Source organism: Schistocerca piceifrons, chromosome 4, assembly GCF_021461385.2.
Source record: "Schistocerca piceifrons isolate TAMUIC-IGC-003096 chromosome 4, iqSchPice1.1, whole genome shotgun sequence".
NCBI classification, from domain to species: domain Eukaryota; kingdom Metazoa; phylum Arthropoda; class Insecta; order Orthoptera; family Acrididae; genus Schistocerca; species Schistocerca piceifrons.
The window spans coordinates 614,436,409-614,456,340 of NC_060141.1; the positions used below are offsets into that span (position 1 = coordinate 614,436,409).

Below are 19,932 nucleotides of genomic sequence, written 5' to 3' on the forward strand. Positions count from 1 at the left end.
GCGAAGTGGGATTTGATATGAAGTCATAAACCTGCCACATAAGGGGTTACAGAGAAGGGGGGTAAGTGACTGCTCCCCCAGCCAAACAATCAGTAAGCTCATTATGTGGGATACCCACATGGCCAGAGATCCTAAGGAAGTCAGCATGGTGAAGCAGCATGGTGAACCAGTATGGTGAAGATCAGTGAGACGGTCATGGATGGCCAAGACCAAGGGATGGCAGGAAAAACAGCCTGAAGGCCACTCATTGAGCCTGTACATAACAAAGCGAGGTTGAGTTGGTACTGTTTAATAAAGGTAAGAGCCATCAATTCCACAGTAAACGTCCCACATGCAGTTGGCAGGAGATGATTTTCCATTCCAACAGAGGACGTGAAGGCACATCCCACACAATCAGCAGATTTAGAGCCATCAGTGTAAAAAGGAACAGCATCCCATAACTCCTATAAAAGTCAGCAGAAAAAACAATGGAACACCATCAGGGGAACGGAATCTTTCGGATCTCGGCAGAGATCCATCTGAATCTGGGACCAAGGAACTGACCAGGGGGGGAGGGGGGGATGTTGGGGAGGGAACGTGGGAGACAGGACAAAGAAGGAAGCTGAAAATCATGGCGAAAAGACCCAAGGTAGAGCCCAACTGGTAAACCTGCCATAGGGTGGGAAACAGGTGGGTGACGTCCTTGGTCTGAGAACAGGATAGAATAGGAAGGATGAGTGACTGAGGAACGGACAGCAATTGCATAAGAAACCAGAAGCTGGGACCACCGAACAGAAAGGGGGGAGGGCGGGGGGATTCCAGCTTCAACCAGGAGACTATCAACAGGGCTAGTAGGGAAGGCACCAGTGGCCAAACAGATACCATGATGGTGGACCGGATCCAGGAGACGCAGTGTGGAAGGAGCAGCCGAACCATAAACTTGACACCATAGTCCAAGCGAGACAGCACTTAAGCCCAATGAAGGTGGAGGAGAGTGGAACGATCCACACCCCAAGAGGTGTGGGCAAGGAAGCGAAGGACATTGAGTTTACGGAAACATCCTACCTTCAGAAGTCTGATATGAGGCAGCCAAGTGAGGTTGTTGTCGAAAAGAAGACCCAGGAAATGAAACTCTGGGACCACAGGTAATCGTTGTGCAGTGAGGTACAGCTCCGGATCAGGGTGGACCATAGTAGGGTGACAGAAGTGGACCACCCACCATTTCAAAGGAGAGAAGTGAAACCCATCTGAGAGGGTCCATGCAGAGGCACACAGTATAGCAGCATGGAGATGCTGCTCTGCAGGGTCTACCGAAGAGGAACTAACCCAAACGCAGGAATCATCCACATACAGAGCAGGGGTGACCAAAGGACCGGCGGAGGCCACAAGTCCATCTATAGCAATGAGGAAAAGAAGTACACTCAATACGGATCCCTGTGGGATGCCATTCTCCTGGGTCCGTGGAGAACTAAAAACAGTACCAACTGGAACCCTGAACAACCGATAGAACAAGAACTGGCGGATAAAAATCGGGAGAGGGCCCCGAAGACCCCACTCATGAAGTGTAAGATGTGATGGCGCCAAGCCGTGTCATAGGCCTTGCATAGGTCGAAAAATAGTGCAACCAAATGGCGGTGCTGGGAAAAAGCCTGCCGAACTGCAGATTCCAAGCGAAATAAATGATCAATTGGAGACTACCCTCTCCGAAGCCACAATGGTAAGGCAACAACAGATCCCAAGATTCGAGGACCCAATTGAGCTGATGGGCTACCATCCATTCAAGAAACTTGCAAACAATGTTTGTCAGACTAATTGGTTGACAGCTTTCAACAGACAGGGGGTTCTTACCAGGTTTAAGGATGGGAACCATGATGCTATCCCTCCATTGAGAAGGGAAGTCACCTTGGAGCCAAATACAGTTAAGCACCTGGAGAAGATGTTGTCGTTGTGGAGCACTGAAATGTTGAAGCAACTGGTTATGAATGGAGTCTGGGCCAGGGGCCGTATCATGAGAAGAAGAAAGTGTGGAAAGAAGTTCCCATTCAGTAAAAGGTTTGTTGTAAGATTCTGACTGACAAGGGGTAAAACATAAGGTGGAAGCTTTGGCCTGCTGTTTCTGGTGAAAGAAAGCAGCCGGATAGTAGGCTGATGCTGTTGCAAAATGGGTTGCAAGATGTTCCGCAAGAATTAACGGGTCCGTGCAAACACCATCCGGGAGGGCAAGGCCCAGAAGGGTAGACTGGCGATGGTAACCTTGGATAGAGCGAAGTGTAGCCCATAGCCATGGCAGAGGGACAGCAGAACCGAGGGAAGAAACAACGTATTCCCAACACACCCATTTGCTCTGTTTGATTAAGTAACAGGCTTTGGTGTGAAGGCGTTTAAAGGTAATAAGATTGACAGCGGATGGGTGCCTCTTAAGATGTTGCAAAAGCTTGACGGCAATCACGGATGGCAATGGCAATGGCCGTACTCCACCATGGGACTTGCCGGCAGTGAAATGATACAAATGAGTGTGGGATAGCAAGGCTAGCAGTGAAAACAATCATATCAGACATGTCACGGAGGACGTCATCAATACAACCCTACAAAGAGGGAGGAAAAACGACATTTGCAAGAAACTGGGTCTATGAGAAGACCCCGACTAGATGGAAATGCACTGCCCCACAAGGGATGATGAGCATTAAAATCCCCAAGAAGGACGAAGGGAGGAGGAAGTTGCTGAAGAAGAGCAGTTAAGGCAGCAGGTGTAAGAGTCCTGTCAGGAGGGAGATAAAGATTGCAAACTGTGACCCCAGAGTCCACGTGGACCCTAACAGCAACTGCTTCCAATGTAATTTGAAGAGGAATCCACGTGCTAGCAACATGCGTACGGACCAATGTACAAATGCCACCAGAGGCCCGCAGGGACACTTCTCCAGCTGGGGAGGGGGAGTGGCGCCCGGGGGGAGGGTGTGGGAACCGCAGGGGAGGGGTTCGGGACTGGAGTAAGGAAGGGGGAGGAAGATGTAACTAAAGCATAGCTAGACGTCATTGACACAGGATGAAGACGTGCATACTTTTTTTGAGCCTCAGTGTAGGTTAGAAAATCAAGGGATTTATATGTCTGTATCTTCTTTTCCTTCTTATAAGCCGGGCAATTCGGTGAACATGGAGAATGACTGCCATGACAATTAACACACACAGGAGGGGGAACACAGGAACTCCCCACATAGAGTGGACGTCCACAGTCACCACAAAGAGGGGTCTGCGAACAGGGGAAAGACATGTGTCCAAAACACAAGAACTTAAAACGTCTCATACAAGGTGGGATGTACAGCTTCACATCACATCGTTAAACCCTAATCTTGACCTTCTCAAGTATCAATGCGATTGTCCTTCAGGCCCTTCTGAACATGCCAAACAAAGTGAACACCCCACCATCATAGATTGTTCCTAAATTCCTCATCAGTTTGAACGATGAGGTCCCTGTGGAAAATTACATCTTGAACCAGAATCGAAGACTGGTGGGGGGTTATGGACACAGGAATTGTGCCAATATGGTCACAGGCACTGCAGACTAAAGCAGTTTTGAACAACAATGAACCCGACCACACGACCACATCTCGCTCAGAGTGTCCACTTCGCCAAATTTGTCTTCAATGTGTTCAACAAAAAATAAAGGTTTGGTATTGGTGAAAGTATCTCCATCAGTCCTGGTGCAAACCAGATAGTGGGGGAAAGGTTCCACCCCTAGCCGATGAGCCTGACCCTCCTCCCAGGGATAGCCACGGAAGGGAAGGCTGAAGGAGCAGAAGAAGCAGCACTAAAAGTATCATTTCCATTCAGAGAGATGGCTGTAGAAGAACGGCCAGAGTTTTGAACCCGTATGCATTTCATTTGCATAGCGTCTGCCCTGATACCACGCATTCCAATCAGGGGCTCTCCCCACGGGCGCCACTCAGCCACAACAAGGGCCATCTGCCACGGCGGCCAATGCTGGGAGCTCCGATGCTCCGGGATGACAAGCAGCCACTCCTAGGCTTACATGAGGAGGTCATAGCTCAGGTATCAGAATCAGAAGTGTGGTCCCTGTGTTTTCAGGGGGCTCAACCAAAAGGGTACATAGCGACCCCACCACACGGGCTGGCCACCATGCTGGCTATGTAGGAAAAGATGGAAGGAACTACGAGGGCATAAGCCAGAGACACTAGGTAAAGTGCTCTTCCCCTAATGGCTCATACTACAGAACAGGAATTTAGTAATGGAAGTCAAACCCCAGAGGGGGACCAGAGAAGGCCAAAAGGATGAGGTAAATACACAACAAAATCAAATTGCAAAGCCAACATAACCAGGAGGATAGCGGGGCCAACATAAACAAGGACACCAAGAGAGGGAGAGGAGAGTGCAGAGGGGAAGGAGCAAGGACAGGAAAGGAAAGGAGGGGAAGGGAAAGAAAATACAGCCTGGGAAAGAAGGAAGGGTGTAATAGCTTGGGGCTCTGTGCTCACCACGTATATACTCACGAAAGGAATGTGAGGCCCGTGGGAGACAAATACCTGAAGATCTGTAGAATGTGCAGCAGAAGAGGCATTATCAATAACAATCCGTTGCATGTTTCATTAATTATTCAACTTCTCCAAGCTTATCTTCAATACACTCCACAACAAATAATGGCTTTGCCACAGTAAAAGTATCCTCATCAGTTAAAGTATGCAGTAAGTACTGAATAAACTGTTTCAGTCCTAGATGTCTGCCTTGTACCTCTACCCATGGGGTAGCCAGAGTAGGAAAAGTAGAAGATTTCTAACTGTCCATGTTCAGGTTTCAATTCCTGGAAGGCAACTGCCAGGAGTCCTGATACCTCAAGAAGACAGGCATTTATTCCTTGGTACGCATGGTGAGTTAGTAGCTCAGGCACCAGCAATATGATCCCTGTATCGTCAGGGGGCTCAACCAAAAGGGTACATGGCAATCCCACAATGACAGATGGGCAACCACATTGGCTTTGGAGCACTAATAATAACATAAGCCGACAATCTTTAACACTGCATGCAATTGGTGCTAAAAAGAGGATTGCAAATACTTCATCCAAAAGGCAGTGAATGAAAGAATATTTTAAGACTGGAAGGCAGAACCTAAGGAATACATGGACTGACATCAAAGGCTGCCACCATGAGAAAGAGAGTCTAAGGCTGAGCATCCAGCACACGATCAAGTCAGCCACGTAAGGCTGTACACGATCAGCTAACAGACGGATCCCAAAGAAATGGGATTGTCGGACACAGTCAGACACAGGTGCTGCATAAGAGCATTTGTAGCTGTTTGGGTCTGTGTGTATTCTGTACTTCATTATCACCTATGGACATAGAAAAGTCTTGCGAATGAGAACAGGCCAAAATGTTAACTCAAACGAAACAATCAGCAGGCCTTATGCCGACTGGACACTTTTTTCTTTTGAGACCATTAAATGTGTATACAACTTACCTCAATGTTAAAGCCAAACATTCCTCAGATTGTATAGTTTCCCTGAAATTTGACAATTTCGTAATTGCATGATGGTTAACTGTAAGTATATAGTGAAATGTTTCTACGTTTATTCCATAGTGAATAAAAATTTTCCCGAGTCTCTCTTCAGTTCTTCATGTAAGTGATGAAATTCTCCCAATCAGCTTCGTCTTTGTAGTATAGGTCCAATTCAGATCTCCCTTCGGTTTAGTTCAGTTCTTTGCCTCGTGAGGTATACATTTACTAGAAGGTACAAATCACTTTCCCCTGCCCAATCAAGCAGTTCAGTTATCCCCCAGGGTTCAAATGCTGAGTGAATGACTGGCTGCCACTAATGTTACTCGGATGCAGTAAATGAGCTTCAGCAGTTGGCCATTGTTGTATTATGATACAGACAACTTGTCTGTGGGATTAATACAGCCCCAGTGGATATCCAGGCTAATCCATATGCTTGGATCTCTGTTAGCAGTCTGCAGTGGGGCACTGTCTCTCTTGTATCTTTCTTCAGACAACTGCAACTTCACACCTGTGCTTCTGACATGGATCCTTCTAAATTTAATACTTTCCTTCAGAAAATATCTGCATCTTCCACTTTTATGTTGTGTATTCCTAAATCTTCTTTAAGTTCTCTGATCCCAATTGCTTTTATTTTCTCAGTGGGACTTGAAGATTGTTTTTACAGCCTGTTCTCTTTAATCCTACATAGAGGTACCAAAAATCATATTTTCGTCGTCGTTTCTGTATTTTGTTTTAGTTAATCATATTATTGTTGTGGTCTTCAGTCTTGAAGGCGGGTTTGTTGCAATTCTCTACACTAGACTATCCTACACAAGCCTCTTCACATTTGCATAACTACTGTAACTTACATCCATTTGAACCTGCTCACTGTATTCAAGCCTTGGTCTACCCCTACAATCTTTATGCCCCACACTTCCTTCCATTTCCAAACTGATCATTCCTTGATGCGTCACAATGTGTTCTATCAACAGATCCTTTCTTTTAGTCAAGTTGTGCCGTATTTCCTTTTTTCTCAGTTCAGTTCAGTTCCTTCTCATTAGTTACTTGATCTATCCATCTAATTGTCAACATTCTTCTTTAGCACCTCATTTCAAAAATTTTTGTACTCACTTTTCACTTCCGTACGATACTACAGTCAATACAAACACAGGGTGACAATTATTGAACAATATGAAATAAAATTGTCATAACCTCTGCATGGTTTGTGTTAGGATGCTCAAACTGCACAGTTGGTTGTAGGGCATGATGGGAATTAGTACATGTGTATGGTTTGCTTTAGTGACGAAGCCCACATTCATTTGGATGGGTTCGTCAGTAAGCAAAATTGATGCATTTGAGGCACTGAGAATCCGCATTTTGTGACCAAGAAGTATCTTCGCCCTCAAGGGGTGACGCTGTGGTGAGCAATGTCCAGACCCAGAATAATTGGTGTGATATTCCTTGATGGCACAGTGACTACCTAACGGTATGTGAAGGTTTTGGAAAATGATTTCATCCCCATTATCGAAAGTGACCCTGATTTCGACAAGATGTAGTTCATGAAAGATGTAGTTCATGAAAGATGTAGTTCATGAAAGATGGAGCTCAACCACATAGAAACAGGATAGTATTTCATGTCCTGGAGGAGCAGTTCGGGGACTGCATTCTGGCTCTGGAGTACTCAGAGTCCACTGGCACGGGCCTTGATTGGCCGCCATATTCTCCAGATATCAACACATGCGACTCCTTTTTGCAGAGCTGTATTAAAGACAAGATGTACAGCAATAACCCCAAAACCACTGCTGAGCTGAAAACAGCCATTCAGGAGGTTACGACGGCATCAATGTTCCGACACTTCAGCAGGTTGTGCAGAAGTTCACTACTCATCTGTGCCACATCATCGTTAATAATGGTAGGCACATCAAACATGTCATAACCTAAATCCGAATATCTGTAGTGATGTTTACATGTTGAATAAAGTGTGTGCACACCATAGTTTGTAACTAATTTACATTTTTTATCCATATAGTTCAATAATTGTCACCCTGTACCTTCAGAAATGATTTCCTAATGATTACATTTCTATTAAACATTAAAAAATTCCTCTTTTCAGAAATGATTTTCATTGCTATTGCCAATCTACATTTTATATCCTCTATACTTCAACAAACGTAAGTTACTTTGTTGTTTAAACAATGAAACTCAACTGTCACTTTTAGTTTCTGATTTCCTAATCTAATATCAGCATCATCTGATTTAATTTGACTACATTTCATTATCCTTGATTTACTTTTTTTGATTTTCATCATATGTTTCCAAGGCAATATCCATTCCATTTAACTGTTCTTGAAAGTCCTTTGCCATCTCTAACAGACTTGCAATGTCATTGGTAAACTTTATAAAGTTTTTTTTTTTTCTTTTCCCTGAACTATAATTCCTATTCCAAATTTCTCCTTGGTTGCTCAATGCACAGATTGAGTAACCTGAAGGAGAGCTACAACCCCATCTCACTCCCTTTTCAATGCTGCTTTCTTTCGTGCCCTTACACTATTGTAACTACAATCTTACTCCTGTACAACTAGAAGATAACTTTTTGCTCCCTGCATTTTACTCCTGCCACCTTCATGGATATAGTGTGTGTATTCCAGCCAACACTGTCCACAGCTTTATTTAAATCTACAAATGTTATAAGCGTAGGCTTGCCTTTTTTCAGTCAATCTTCTATGATAAGACATAGAGCCAGAATAGCCTTTCATGTTCTTAAATTTCTCTTGAATCCAAACTGATCTTACCTGAGGTCAATTTCTGCTAGTTTTGCCATTCTTCCACCAATAATCCATGTCAGTACTTTGCAACCATGACTTACTAAACACATTTTTTGGTAATATTCACCCATGTCAGCATATATGTTCATTGGAATAGGAATGCTTCTTAACTTCCAGTATTCTGTGCTGCTTATTACACCTTAAATTCTCCTCACAAATCTTCTCTCTAATATTTTCTATTTGTCCAACTTATAACTCAGCACTATGCATTCCAGTTTCAATATAGTATTATTCTTATTGTGCTGTAGTTTTGACTGCACCACAACTAACAAATTTTCAACGGTGCCTAGCTGGTCTTGTAAACTGTTTTCTAATTTTTGTTTCGAAGTTATTGCATGTATGTAAACAGAAACAAAATCTTATTGGAATCAATAGTTTGAAGAAAATATTTTGTGATCTTTCCTACATGATTCTCTGCAATTCACATTTAAGTGCTTGGCAGAGGATTCATAGAACTGCTTTCAGACTATTTCTTGACCATTCAATCTCAAATACATTACCACATGGGAAAAATGAAACCCAAGTCTTTCCCTGTGAGATGTGATCTCTCTCATATTATTAACATTATGGTCTTTTATCCTACGTAGATGAGAATCACTAAATTTTTTCGCATTCAGAGGAGAAAGTTGATGATGATTGGAATTTCATGAAAAGATCTTGCTGCAACAAATATCATTTTGTTTTAATAATGGCCATTCCAAATGGAAATTAAAGAAACTGCCAAATTATGTTAGCCACTTAGAAACTTACAAATAAGAAAACTGGTTGTCATTGGATTTGTGGCACAGATATGAGTAGTACCACAGCATCTGTAAGTGCTAAATGTACAGCCAAATTTGGTCGAAGTATTTAATTTCAATGTTGGTGCGAGTTCGTGAGTATTGTACTGAATTAACTGTAAGCACCACCAAAAACTGATTCATTAATTACAAGCTACAGTTCATTCTGTGATTGAAGGACTACTGCACAATGAGTGATGATTTTGTTGGAAAAGGACTGATGTGGGAGGGCAAGATTTAATTTTCCAACAGAAGACAAGGGTAAGATGTGATGGTGCTACTCCAGGGAGACATTCTGAAGGAAAGACAGAAGGAAGATTAGCATTTTACACACCACTGATGAAGACAAAAGCCAAGATCAGACTGGGGAAGGAAATCTGCCGTACCAATTGAAAGAAATCATTCAATCAATCATGAATAATTTATGAAAGAAGATATTATTGAGTTACAAAGCAGGAATTGCTTCCCATATCATTCAGAGGCCACGGCAAGCTCGTTTAGTTACTACAGCTACTTCATACATTTGTTACGATTTTAAGGTACGATCTTAGAAATTCCAGTCTCCATATGCCTTACACAATAGAAATTTCTTTTTTAAGATTTCTGCAGGAGACTCCCAATGAGTTGCTGAGTCTATGCCATGTCAAGTTGCTGCACTACACCGAGCAAACGGAGGTATCCCACGACTATTATTACCTTAGTGTATTTTTTTTCCCTATTGTCTTAGGAAGAGAAGACATTTCTGGTATCTCTTACTTAGCAAGGTACTTTAATCCCTGTTTACAACTTCACTATAAGAAGCCTATACAACTCAGCAAGTAACTACAGTTACTGTAGGTTTAGTTGTGTTTTAATATTTGTACCGAGGTATTTCCGCACTCCGCAGCAAAACATACACAAAGAATATGTGATACTGTTTGTAATAAAGCATACTTGAAGGCATGAGTTTTAAATGAGAAACCATTCTAAATAATGTACATGTATGCGAAGTAAGTTTACAATAACTCTAACCTAAGTGTGTATTTTGTCAACAGTAAACAGCTATTAAATTCGTAATCTGTCTTGATAAGTGCACATCCCGTAAAGCAAGTGTAAACAAGTGACTATAATTTTAAACTATGCGGATTTCCTTCTCATATAATTAAAAGATTTAAGGTTCAGATTCATGCCAAATAACATCCTAAACCACATGAAACACTGCTGCAGCAGGATGAAGCATTACACATCATTAAATCACCATAGCACTTGCAAAAACAGACAAATGATAAAGTTTTAATCACAAGTATTTGTTGTGAAGATTAGCAAATTGGATAAACTGCAGTTTTGTCCAAACCCATTGCCCCAATGACGTATAATAGGCAGATCAAGTAAAATCTTAGAAGCTACCTCATCAACTCACTACTATTTAACTTTGGATCTAACCCAGACTTACGTTTACTCTGTAGATCAGTATGTAAACACAATTAAGATAACGCATTCACATTTTCAGTGTTCGCAAACTCTCAATGAAATTGTTATCGTATAATTTAATCTGTATCTTAGGGTACAACACAAATTAGTCTTACACCACACTCTATATACCAAAAAATTGTAGATATATAAAAGAATATTGTCTGTGTTCTGACCTCTTGTTATTCGCGCATGTAAGATGTCAACGACACATAATCCTACATTAAGGGTCAAGGTCAAGTTCTGGTATCGGCAAGTTCAGTCGAAGATAAAAGGGAGAGGAGTATTCAGCATCTCACCTTGTTATCTTCTGGTACGATGGCATGTATCATAGTTACTGTGATTATCCATCAAATACGATCGTTAAACTCCGTAACACACTCGTATAAGTGAAACACGTTTATTTGGGCGATCGGTAGTTTCACTGCTATCAATTACGAATGATGGCAATTTACAGATATACTTAACGCTTCATAGCATGTCACGGACGCTCACCCGGCTTTAGAATTTTCTCATTTGTATGTTGCCTGCAGATGTCAACTGCCTTCTCGGCTGTTAAACATTAACAATAAAAAGGATTTATATTAAGCTATACTTGTGCAGCAATCAAGGGATTTCCAATTAAATTACACGCGTAATGCCTGCAGCCGACGTCAGACGCGGTGGCGGAATGATGCAGTACCTGTTGCGCCTCCAAATGTTTTGATCCTAAAATCATCCAAAGTTTTGGGGTATGCATCGAATTTTCGTAACGCACTAACGATATCAGCCGAGCTCATTTTCAAACAATATTACAAATATAAACAATACTTTCAACCACAGTTACACAATCTTTGGTCAGAACGTAAACTATAAACATATCCTTGAAAAACAATTTCTTCGACAGGAAATAATCGAAATAACAAATCAACCATATCGAAACATATCAAACCGTGGTCAATGGAATATCAGTACATAGATTGCTGCTAAGAAACAATACAAGTAGAATAGCTTTGCACTTTTCTTCTGCCGTGTTTCTAGTAATTTGTAAACGCTTATACAGTCTGTGGGAGTCGCCAGCAGAACATCCGTAGACGCACAGTGAAGGATAGCATTATTCTGTGGCGGCGCTCACAAGGAATAGATTGTTTATTCTTTGATTATCTATAATAGTTTGTTGTTATTGATTCAATGATAATATGACCTTTTTGTTGCAATAAAAAAAATATTATAGGCTAACTACTTCGTGAGTCTTTCTGAAGATTGTAATAAGTGGTACGTGGCTAAAGTGGTGACCCCGACGTGATGAATTTCGTTGTAAACGAACAAATGCAGCCCAGTTCAATTTCGTCTACCAGGAGATCGGCGAGTGTTACGGATCGGCGCGACATTTTGCTAAAGAACATTGAGGAATTACGACACTGAAGAACAAGAAAACGCTGTGTTGAATTCTTCTGCGCCATCAAGAAACGGCTTTTCGACAGAGAACAGTAGCAAGATAAAATTACGCCCACCGCAGTTCATACCTGATAAACATGAACCGTGGCTTGCAATGCTTGATCTGACTTTCCAGCATCATGGCATTGTAAACGAAGAGACAAAATTTATGATCGCCGTTAGTGCGCTTGACAATAAAACAGCAACGATCAGCGCAGATATAATACTTCAGCCGCCCGCCACGCAAAAGTATCCGCGTTTTAAGCAGTTACTCATTGAGCGACTACGTTGGCCGATGGAACAACGTATCCAGCAAGTATTGCACGGTGAAAAGAGAGGAGATAAGTCACCTTCGGAATTTTGGCGGCACCTGCGAAGTTTAGTCAACGACACCGAGTTGCCAGATACGACACTGCAACATGTATGGCGTGTACAGTTGCCAGAACGGCTGTGGCGCTCTCAGACGCACAAGATATCTCGTCGTTGATCTCATTAGCCGACAAGGTCTACACCTCGTTAGACGCAGCGCATACGTCGACGGTGATGTTCGGACACAACAGTACAGACTCACAGGAAACGACGGCGATACAACGACGCCAACAGCCGGATGTTTCTCAACAACTGGATGACCTGCGAAAACAAGTTGACGGATTGAAGCAGCAGATATCGACGTTGCTCGGAGGCAAGACAGGCACAAACAAGAAGAGCAAGGAAGATGACATTGTGTCTAAGGAGCGTATCTGCTGGTACCATCGACGATTCGGAAGCGAGGCGACGCGCTGCACATCACCCTGCAATCACGCAAATGGCGACAGCGGCCGGAGTTAGGGGGTCTAGTTTAGCAGGGGATAGAACCCGTCGGCTTTGACCAATGACGTTAGAATTGGCCAGAGAACATCTATTACAAAGATGAAAGAGCTGAGAAGAATGTTCAGAAACAAAGGAATGCAAGGGAGAAAAACTGTACTTCACATATATAAAGGCGAGTAGTATTTTCGCGTTAACGATATCGCGTGTCTGTATCTTAGTATTTCTCCGCAAAATACAATGGAAATAAATGAATGAAATATATTACTAGCAAAGAATGCATCACGTTACATGTATGTCAATTGTATCTCGAAACTCTTTCGAACAGTATTGGCTTAAGTGCAGTGCGGGATACAAGTTTAGTGTACGTCGATTTCTTAGTTTTAACTAGTATTGCTGTCCTGTTGTTCACTTGAACTATGTGTACCCTGCTTCACTAAACCGTAAATGAAACACCAGATACAAATTAAAAGTTCATTTGAATTGTGTTGCTTAAGTACAGTATGGAATACGAGTTTGTCGTAAGTAGATTTCTTCGTTTTCACTAGCATTACTGTCCTGTTCTTCACTTGAACGATGTATCGTCGGCTTCAGTAAACCCTGATTGGAACACGGGATACAAATTGTAGAAGTGTTGTTTATTTCGTCTCCGCTATTACTAACAGTCTTTGCTTACGTACATGTCAGTACTACAGATGACACAAGGACCTACGCATGTAATATATGTATACCAGACTATATAGCTATACGCAACATTTGTATCTCGCTCGCCAAGTGACATATATAGTGTCAGTGTAAAGGCGAAGTGAAGAACGGGATACAAATTTTAGTTGTGTCGGGGGTTTCGCCTTTGATGTAGCAAGTACACATTCTAAAATGTCGTACTGATGTTAGCGCTGGGAAACGAAAGAAGATTGACATCTGAGAAATTTCCATTACATACTTCACTACACGAAAATACACATATTAGTGGAATAAAACTGCTGCACCTCCATACAAATAAGTCATGAGTACGGCGACTTGATACACTGGTGAGGCGCATATGTTCGCCGCACTCACGACATCGGACGTATTCAGCAATAAGACCACACATTTGCAAGAAACAAATTGTGGTCAACATGTCTTCGCCCATAGCTTCTCTTAAATCATCAAGTCTTATTGCAACACATAAATCCATTACTATAAACGAAAATAAGACATTAAAAATTGTTCTACAATAACAAACTAATACTCCAAATTACCTAAATATCATTACGAATAAAATTAAGTACCGTTTGAATAAGAAACAACCAATTAATTTAATTAAATCACACGATAAATAATTTAATGAATACCAAGCGATCGCTTTTAGATTCACATTCAATTACTTTAATGTACAATGAAAGCGCTTATCCGGAACACAGAAGTGTTTTATTATGTATTCCATGAAGTGAAGACATTACTATCTATGACTAATGTATGACGTCATTGGTCAAAGCCGACGGGTTGTATCCCCTGCTTCACTAGACGCGAGTTAGGCGCCGCCGGTCGCGAGTTCGAGCACCAGCGCTTACTGTTACGATGTGAGATCGACGAGGGGTAGATACGGGCGAGTAACCTTTCTTCTTTACCTTCACTGTCCTATCGGCTGTTGGTTACAGACGTTAAGTCCGGCCGTGCTTATGTAGTCGACTCAGGTTCGGACGTTAGTGCATTGCCTGTTAGAAACTGTGATGTGAAGCTCCCTCCATCTCAGTCGAAACTCACAGCAGCAAACCAGACGTCGATAGCGACTTATGGAAAACGTCAGATAGAGGTAGACCTCGGGTTCCATGAAAGTTTATCATGGCCTTTCGTAATTGCCGATGTGTCAGACGCAATATTGGGTGCAGAGTTCTCGTTTCACTATGCACTTGAGGTATCTATTAGCTCAGTGAGCATTCGACAGAGGACACAGTGCATCAGAGGCACCCTAGGACGAAGCCCTATGTCCACTTCTGATTGCAGGCAAGTAGCAAATTGCGAATCCATGTCTGTTGGGCACACAATAAAGCACAATACGATACATCACATCAGGACTACACCCGGTCAACCAGTGTCTCAACGCCCACGCCGGTTAGCTCCAGATCGTTTTGCTGCAGCGAAGGCATAGTTTGAAGAATTATTACTCCCGGGAACCGTCCATAGATCCGACAGTCCGTGGTCATCGCCACTTCACCTCGTAAAGAATAAATATAGGACTTGGAGACCATGCGGAGATTACAGGGCACTAAATACTCGTACCATCCCCGATCATTATCTGATACCACATATCAGGGATTTTACGCACGCACTTGCAGGCACGACCATTTTTAGTGTCATTGATTGCAAAAAAGCGTATCACCAGATACCGGTCGCACCTGCTGATATACCAAAGACGGCTGTCACGACGCCATTCGGTTTTTCGAATACCTCTGTATGCCATTCGGGTTAAAAAATGCGGCACAAACTTGGCAGCGTTTCATTGACGAAGTCCTCAAAGGTTTACCACATTGCTTCGTGTACCTCAACGACATCTTAGTTATTTCGTTGTCTGAGGAATTGCACGAACTACATCTAAGGACTGTTCACCAACGTATTGAGGCATATGGCGTTTCGGTCAATGAACCAAAGTGTTTACTTCGACGACGTCAGGTGCCATTCTTGGGCTACTCAGTGACAGCAGCCGGTATCAGCCCACTGCAAGACAAACTCGACCTTATCAAAGAGATGACCCGCCCCTTCGACTATCGCCAACTAAGCCGGTTTCTTGTAGCAGTTAACTTGTACAGACAACATCTGCCTAATGTGGCGGCCATTCAAGCACCTTTGACGTCAGCACTAGTCGGCAAGGATGCAGTAGGCAAACGACCTTCACTGTGGGCATCAGAGATGCAGATAGCATTCGAAAAGATCAAAACCTGTCTACATCAGGCAATAATGTTGGCACATCCGGTTCCTCAAGCTCGGCTGGCAATTGTTGTGGATGCGAGCCAGCAGGCTATAGGTGCAGCTCTACACCAGAAGGTGGGAAACAATTGGCAGCCCCTAGGTTTCTTCTCCTGCAAGCTTACATCATCACAAGTAAAATGGAGTGCCTATGATAGGGAGCTACTGGCAATTTATGAAGCCATCATACATTTCCGACCGCAAGTAGAAGGCAAACCATTCACTGTTTTCACAGACCACAAGCCAATTACCTTTGCCTTCAGTAAGAACAAGGATGCTTGCTCACCACGAGAATTTAGACAACTCGAGTTTATCGCCCAGTTTACGACAGACCTACCACACATAAAAGGAGCTGAGAACGTCATTTCAGATTTCCTGTCTAGGTTGGAAACAATCTCTCAGATTATTGACTACTAGGAAATAGCTACAGCACAGGAAACAGACCAGTAACTTGCTAAATTCTCTCGTGATAGTACGTCCGGGTTACGCTTGCAACAAATATAACCACCGGGTGAACACTTCCGAGTTTGGTGTGACGTATCGCAAGGAAAACCGAGACCGTTCGTACCTGAGAGATTGCGACGACAATTATTTGATAGCATCCATGGACTGGTTCATCCGGGAATAAACGCCAGCGTCAAACTAATGACAGACAGATTCGTGTGGCCTGGTATAAATAGAGACTTCTGTAATTGGGTAAAAATGCGCCTACACTGTCAGAGGTCCAAGGTGGGACGACATGTGCACAAAGCGGTAGGAAATTTCCCACTTACCACACAACGTTTCACACATGTGCACCTGGACATCGTGGGACCGCTTTTGCCGTCGGAAGGATACCGTTATCTCCTCACTGCAGTGGACCGCTTCGCCAGATGGGCAGAGGCGATTCAGTTATCGGATATTTCAGCAGAAACGGTGGCACGCGTATTTCTTTCATCTTGGATCGCACGTTTCGGCTGCCCTTTACATGTCACCACAGACCAGGGCCGTCAGTTTGAATCGATGTTGTTCTCAGAATTGGCCAACCCCTGCGGGTTCCAACATCATCACATTACAGCGTACCACCCAGCAAGCAATGGGATGGTGGAATGCTGGCATATAACATTAAAAGCTGCATTAATGTGCCACGCACAATCTTGGATGTCAGCGTTACCACTAGTTTTTTTGGGCCTACGCACAGCATTGAAAGTGGATTTAAGGGCATCCACGGCAGAATTGGTTTATGGTGAACCCTTACGACTGCCTGCAGAATTCTTCACTGATACAGAAAGGGCACGACGGACCGAATTGCCGTTTACATTGCAAATGGTACGCGAGCATATGGCCATACTTCGCCCATCTCCTGTCTCGAGACATAGAGCGGTAAATACGTTCGTGCACAAAGATCTACACTCATGTACACATGTGATGCTATGCACGGACGCTGTCAAGTCACCGCTGCAGCCTCCATATTCTGGACCTTACAGACTGCTCTCACAGGATGAACATACCATGCAGATAGATCTAAATGGAAAGAGTCAAATGGTATCATTTGAACGGCTCAAACATGCACATATGTTACCGACTGAAGAGGACACAGAGGTCAGGCACCAAGCACCACCTTCCGCACCACTGGACCAGGATGACACCACCTCACCACCACGAGAGGAAGCAGTACCATCACTACCAGCAACAGAAACTGAAGAAGTTCTACCAAGCCTTCAGTACATACAAGAGCTTGGCGTCGGCGAAATATAAATACCCCTGCATTCTCGGAGCTCCGCTCTATTGGAGGGGGGCTGTGTGGGAGTCGCCAGCAGAACATCTGTAGACGCACAGTGAAGGATAGCATTATTCTGTGGTGGCGCACACAAAGGACAGATTGTTTATTCTTTGATTATATATAATAGTTCTGTTGTTATTGATTCAATGTTAATATGAACTTTTCGTTGCAATAAAAAAAAAATATTATAGCCTAACTACTTCGTGAGTCTTTCTGAAGATTTAATAAGTAGTACGTGGCTAAATGTCTAACATTAATCTTTTATAGTCTTATTTCATCGAGACAAAATACACGCAAAGGCTGCTACAAGAGCAAACAGAAATTCCTCTATGGTTGATTCACACTGGCTGTCACGTCACCTCCCATCAAAACATTGTGCAATGCATTTCAAATGGTGGCATCCACACTTGCGAAATATTAACTTTTGTAGTTTTCAAGGCATTGAAACATTGTTGTGTCATTGGATGTGTCTCATTATCTGAGGTCACCGATATATTCAGATTTTCATTAGTACCTGATATGAATTATTGTTGAATCTCAAAGAGCTGTAGCTTAGCCATCTTTAAAATTTTCTGATACTCCGCCATTTCTTGGAGCATCTCCTGCACAAAGACCATGCAACAACAGCTGTCGAAATTCCTGGCTCTGGGATTTACACATTTCTGGCGACGTTCTCGTTGTCTCTGAACCTAGGCTTGCAGGAACTGTCAACTAGCTGCCCTGGCTGCAACATATCCTGTGCCCTAGGGCCACTAGCGTTCAGCTATAGAAGCAAATTCACTTCTTACCAAAACTGGGCAGCTGATTATCTTGTCTAAATATGTGTGACGGTATAATGACCTATACATACTTCTTAAGGCTTTCAGAGAGAAACTAAGGCTTTTGAACGTAACTTCAGACAGAAAATTTTCTCACAATTCGCCAATTGTCACTCATAGAAGGATGTGCATGCTTATTTGCAGTGCAATCTCTTGGTGAGCTGAAAAATTTGGCCAACTGCGACTAGAACTTGCACACTGAGGGATTCATACTAATGTAATTACGTGTGTACGAGGTGTGGCTAGAAAAAAACCGGACTAGTACTGGTGAAACAATAAAACGAATGCAATAAGGCTGAAAGTCGCGTGGCCTGTCACGTGACTCTCGCTCCGCCTACTGCTCGAGTTTCATCTGCCTCCTGCACTCAGTCTGCCCGTGGCGTCAGTTTTAAGTAGTTGACGTTTTGTCTGTGCGTCGGAAAATGTTGAGTGTGCAGAAAGAACAACGTGTTAACATCAAATTTTGTTTCAAACTAGGAAAATCTGCAAGTGAATCGTTTGTAATGTTACAACAAGTGTACGGCGATGATTGTTTATCGCGAACACAAGTTTTTGAGTGGTTTAAACGATTTAAAGATGGCCGCGAAGACACCAGTGATGACACTCGCACTGGCAGACCATTGTCAGCAAAAACTGATGCAAACATTGAAAAAATCGGTAAACTTGTTCGACAAGATCGCCGTTTAACAATCAGAGCAGTGTCTGAGTTAACAGGAGTTGACAAGGAAAGTGTTAGGCAGATTCTTCATGAAAGTTTCAACATGAACAAAGTGTGTTCAAAAATGGTTCCAAAGTGTCTCACAATTGAACAGAAGGAACGCCGAAGAATGATTTGTTCTGACATCCTGGAAAACATTGAAAGTGATCCCACCTTCTTACAAAATGTTATTACTTGCGATGAATCGTGGTTTTTTACTTACGATCCCGAAACTAAACGCCAATCGATGCATTGGAAAACTCCTGGTTCTCCACGACAAAAAAAAGCACGAATCTCAAAATCGAAATTCAAGGCAATGATGATTGTTTTTTTTTTGACATCAAAGGGATTGTGCACATTGATTGGGTACCAGAGGGACAAACAGTGAATCAGCATTACTACATTAGCGTCCTGGCTACCCTACGTGAGCGAGTACGGAGAAAACGGAACGATTTGTGGAGAAAAAAGTCATGGATCCTTCACCAAGACAATGCCCCAGCTCGCAGTGCGTTGTCAGTGAAGACGTTTTTGGCAAAACACAACATTCCCATCTTAGATCATCCACCCTACTCACCTGATTTGGCCCCCTGTGACTTTTTTCTTTTCCCTAAAGTCAAGTCAGCTTTGAAAGGAACTAGATTTGAGACTGTTGAAGCAGTAAAAGAAAAAGCGACGGAAGTAATGTAAGGACTTACCGAAAATGATCTACAGCATTACTATGAACAGTGGAAAATTCGTATGGAGCGGTGCAGGGACCGAGGAGGAGAGTACATTGAAGGAGATAACATGAAATTGTAAATAATTGTAAATAAATGTTTTTTCCAGCATCAGTCCGGTTTTTTTCTAGCCGCACCTCGTATGTGTTTGTGTATGTATAGGTATCGTGGGAATCGAGACACTCAACGATTTCTGCCTGTTAACAATATTGTTACTGACAAGATAATAGTCCTGGGAATTCCAAAACTGTATC

General features: G+C 42.8%; 1 protein-coding gene across 3 annotated transcripts in view; it reads right to left on the reverse strand.

Annotated features, from left to right (window-relative positions):
- Window positions 1-11,375, reverse strand: part of LOC124794751 (endoplasmic reticulum-Golgi intermediate compartment protein 3) — a 95,431-nt gene extending 84,056 nt beyond the window's left edge. For 2 of the 3 annotated variants that reach the window (XM_047258366.1, XM_047258365.1), the window contains exon 1: window positions 11,199-11,375. In XM_047258366.1, the coding sequence (XP_047114322.1) occupies window positions 11,199-11,295 (97 nt within the window). In that variant the 5' untranslated portion in view covers window positions 11,296-11,375. Of the gene's footprint in view, window positions 1-10,815; window positions 11,165-11,198 lie in introns of those variants that run through there. The other variant, XM_047258367.1, reaches the window with a different exon arrangement.
- Window positions 11,376-19,932: the final 8,557 nt, after the last annotated feature.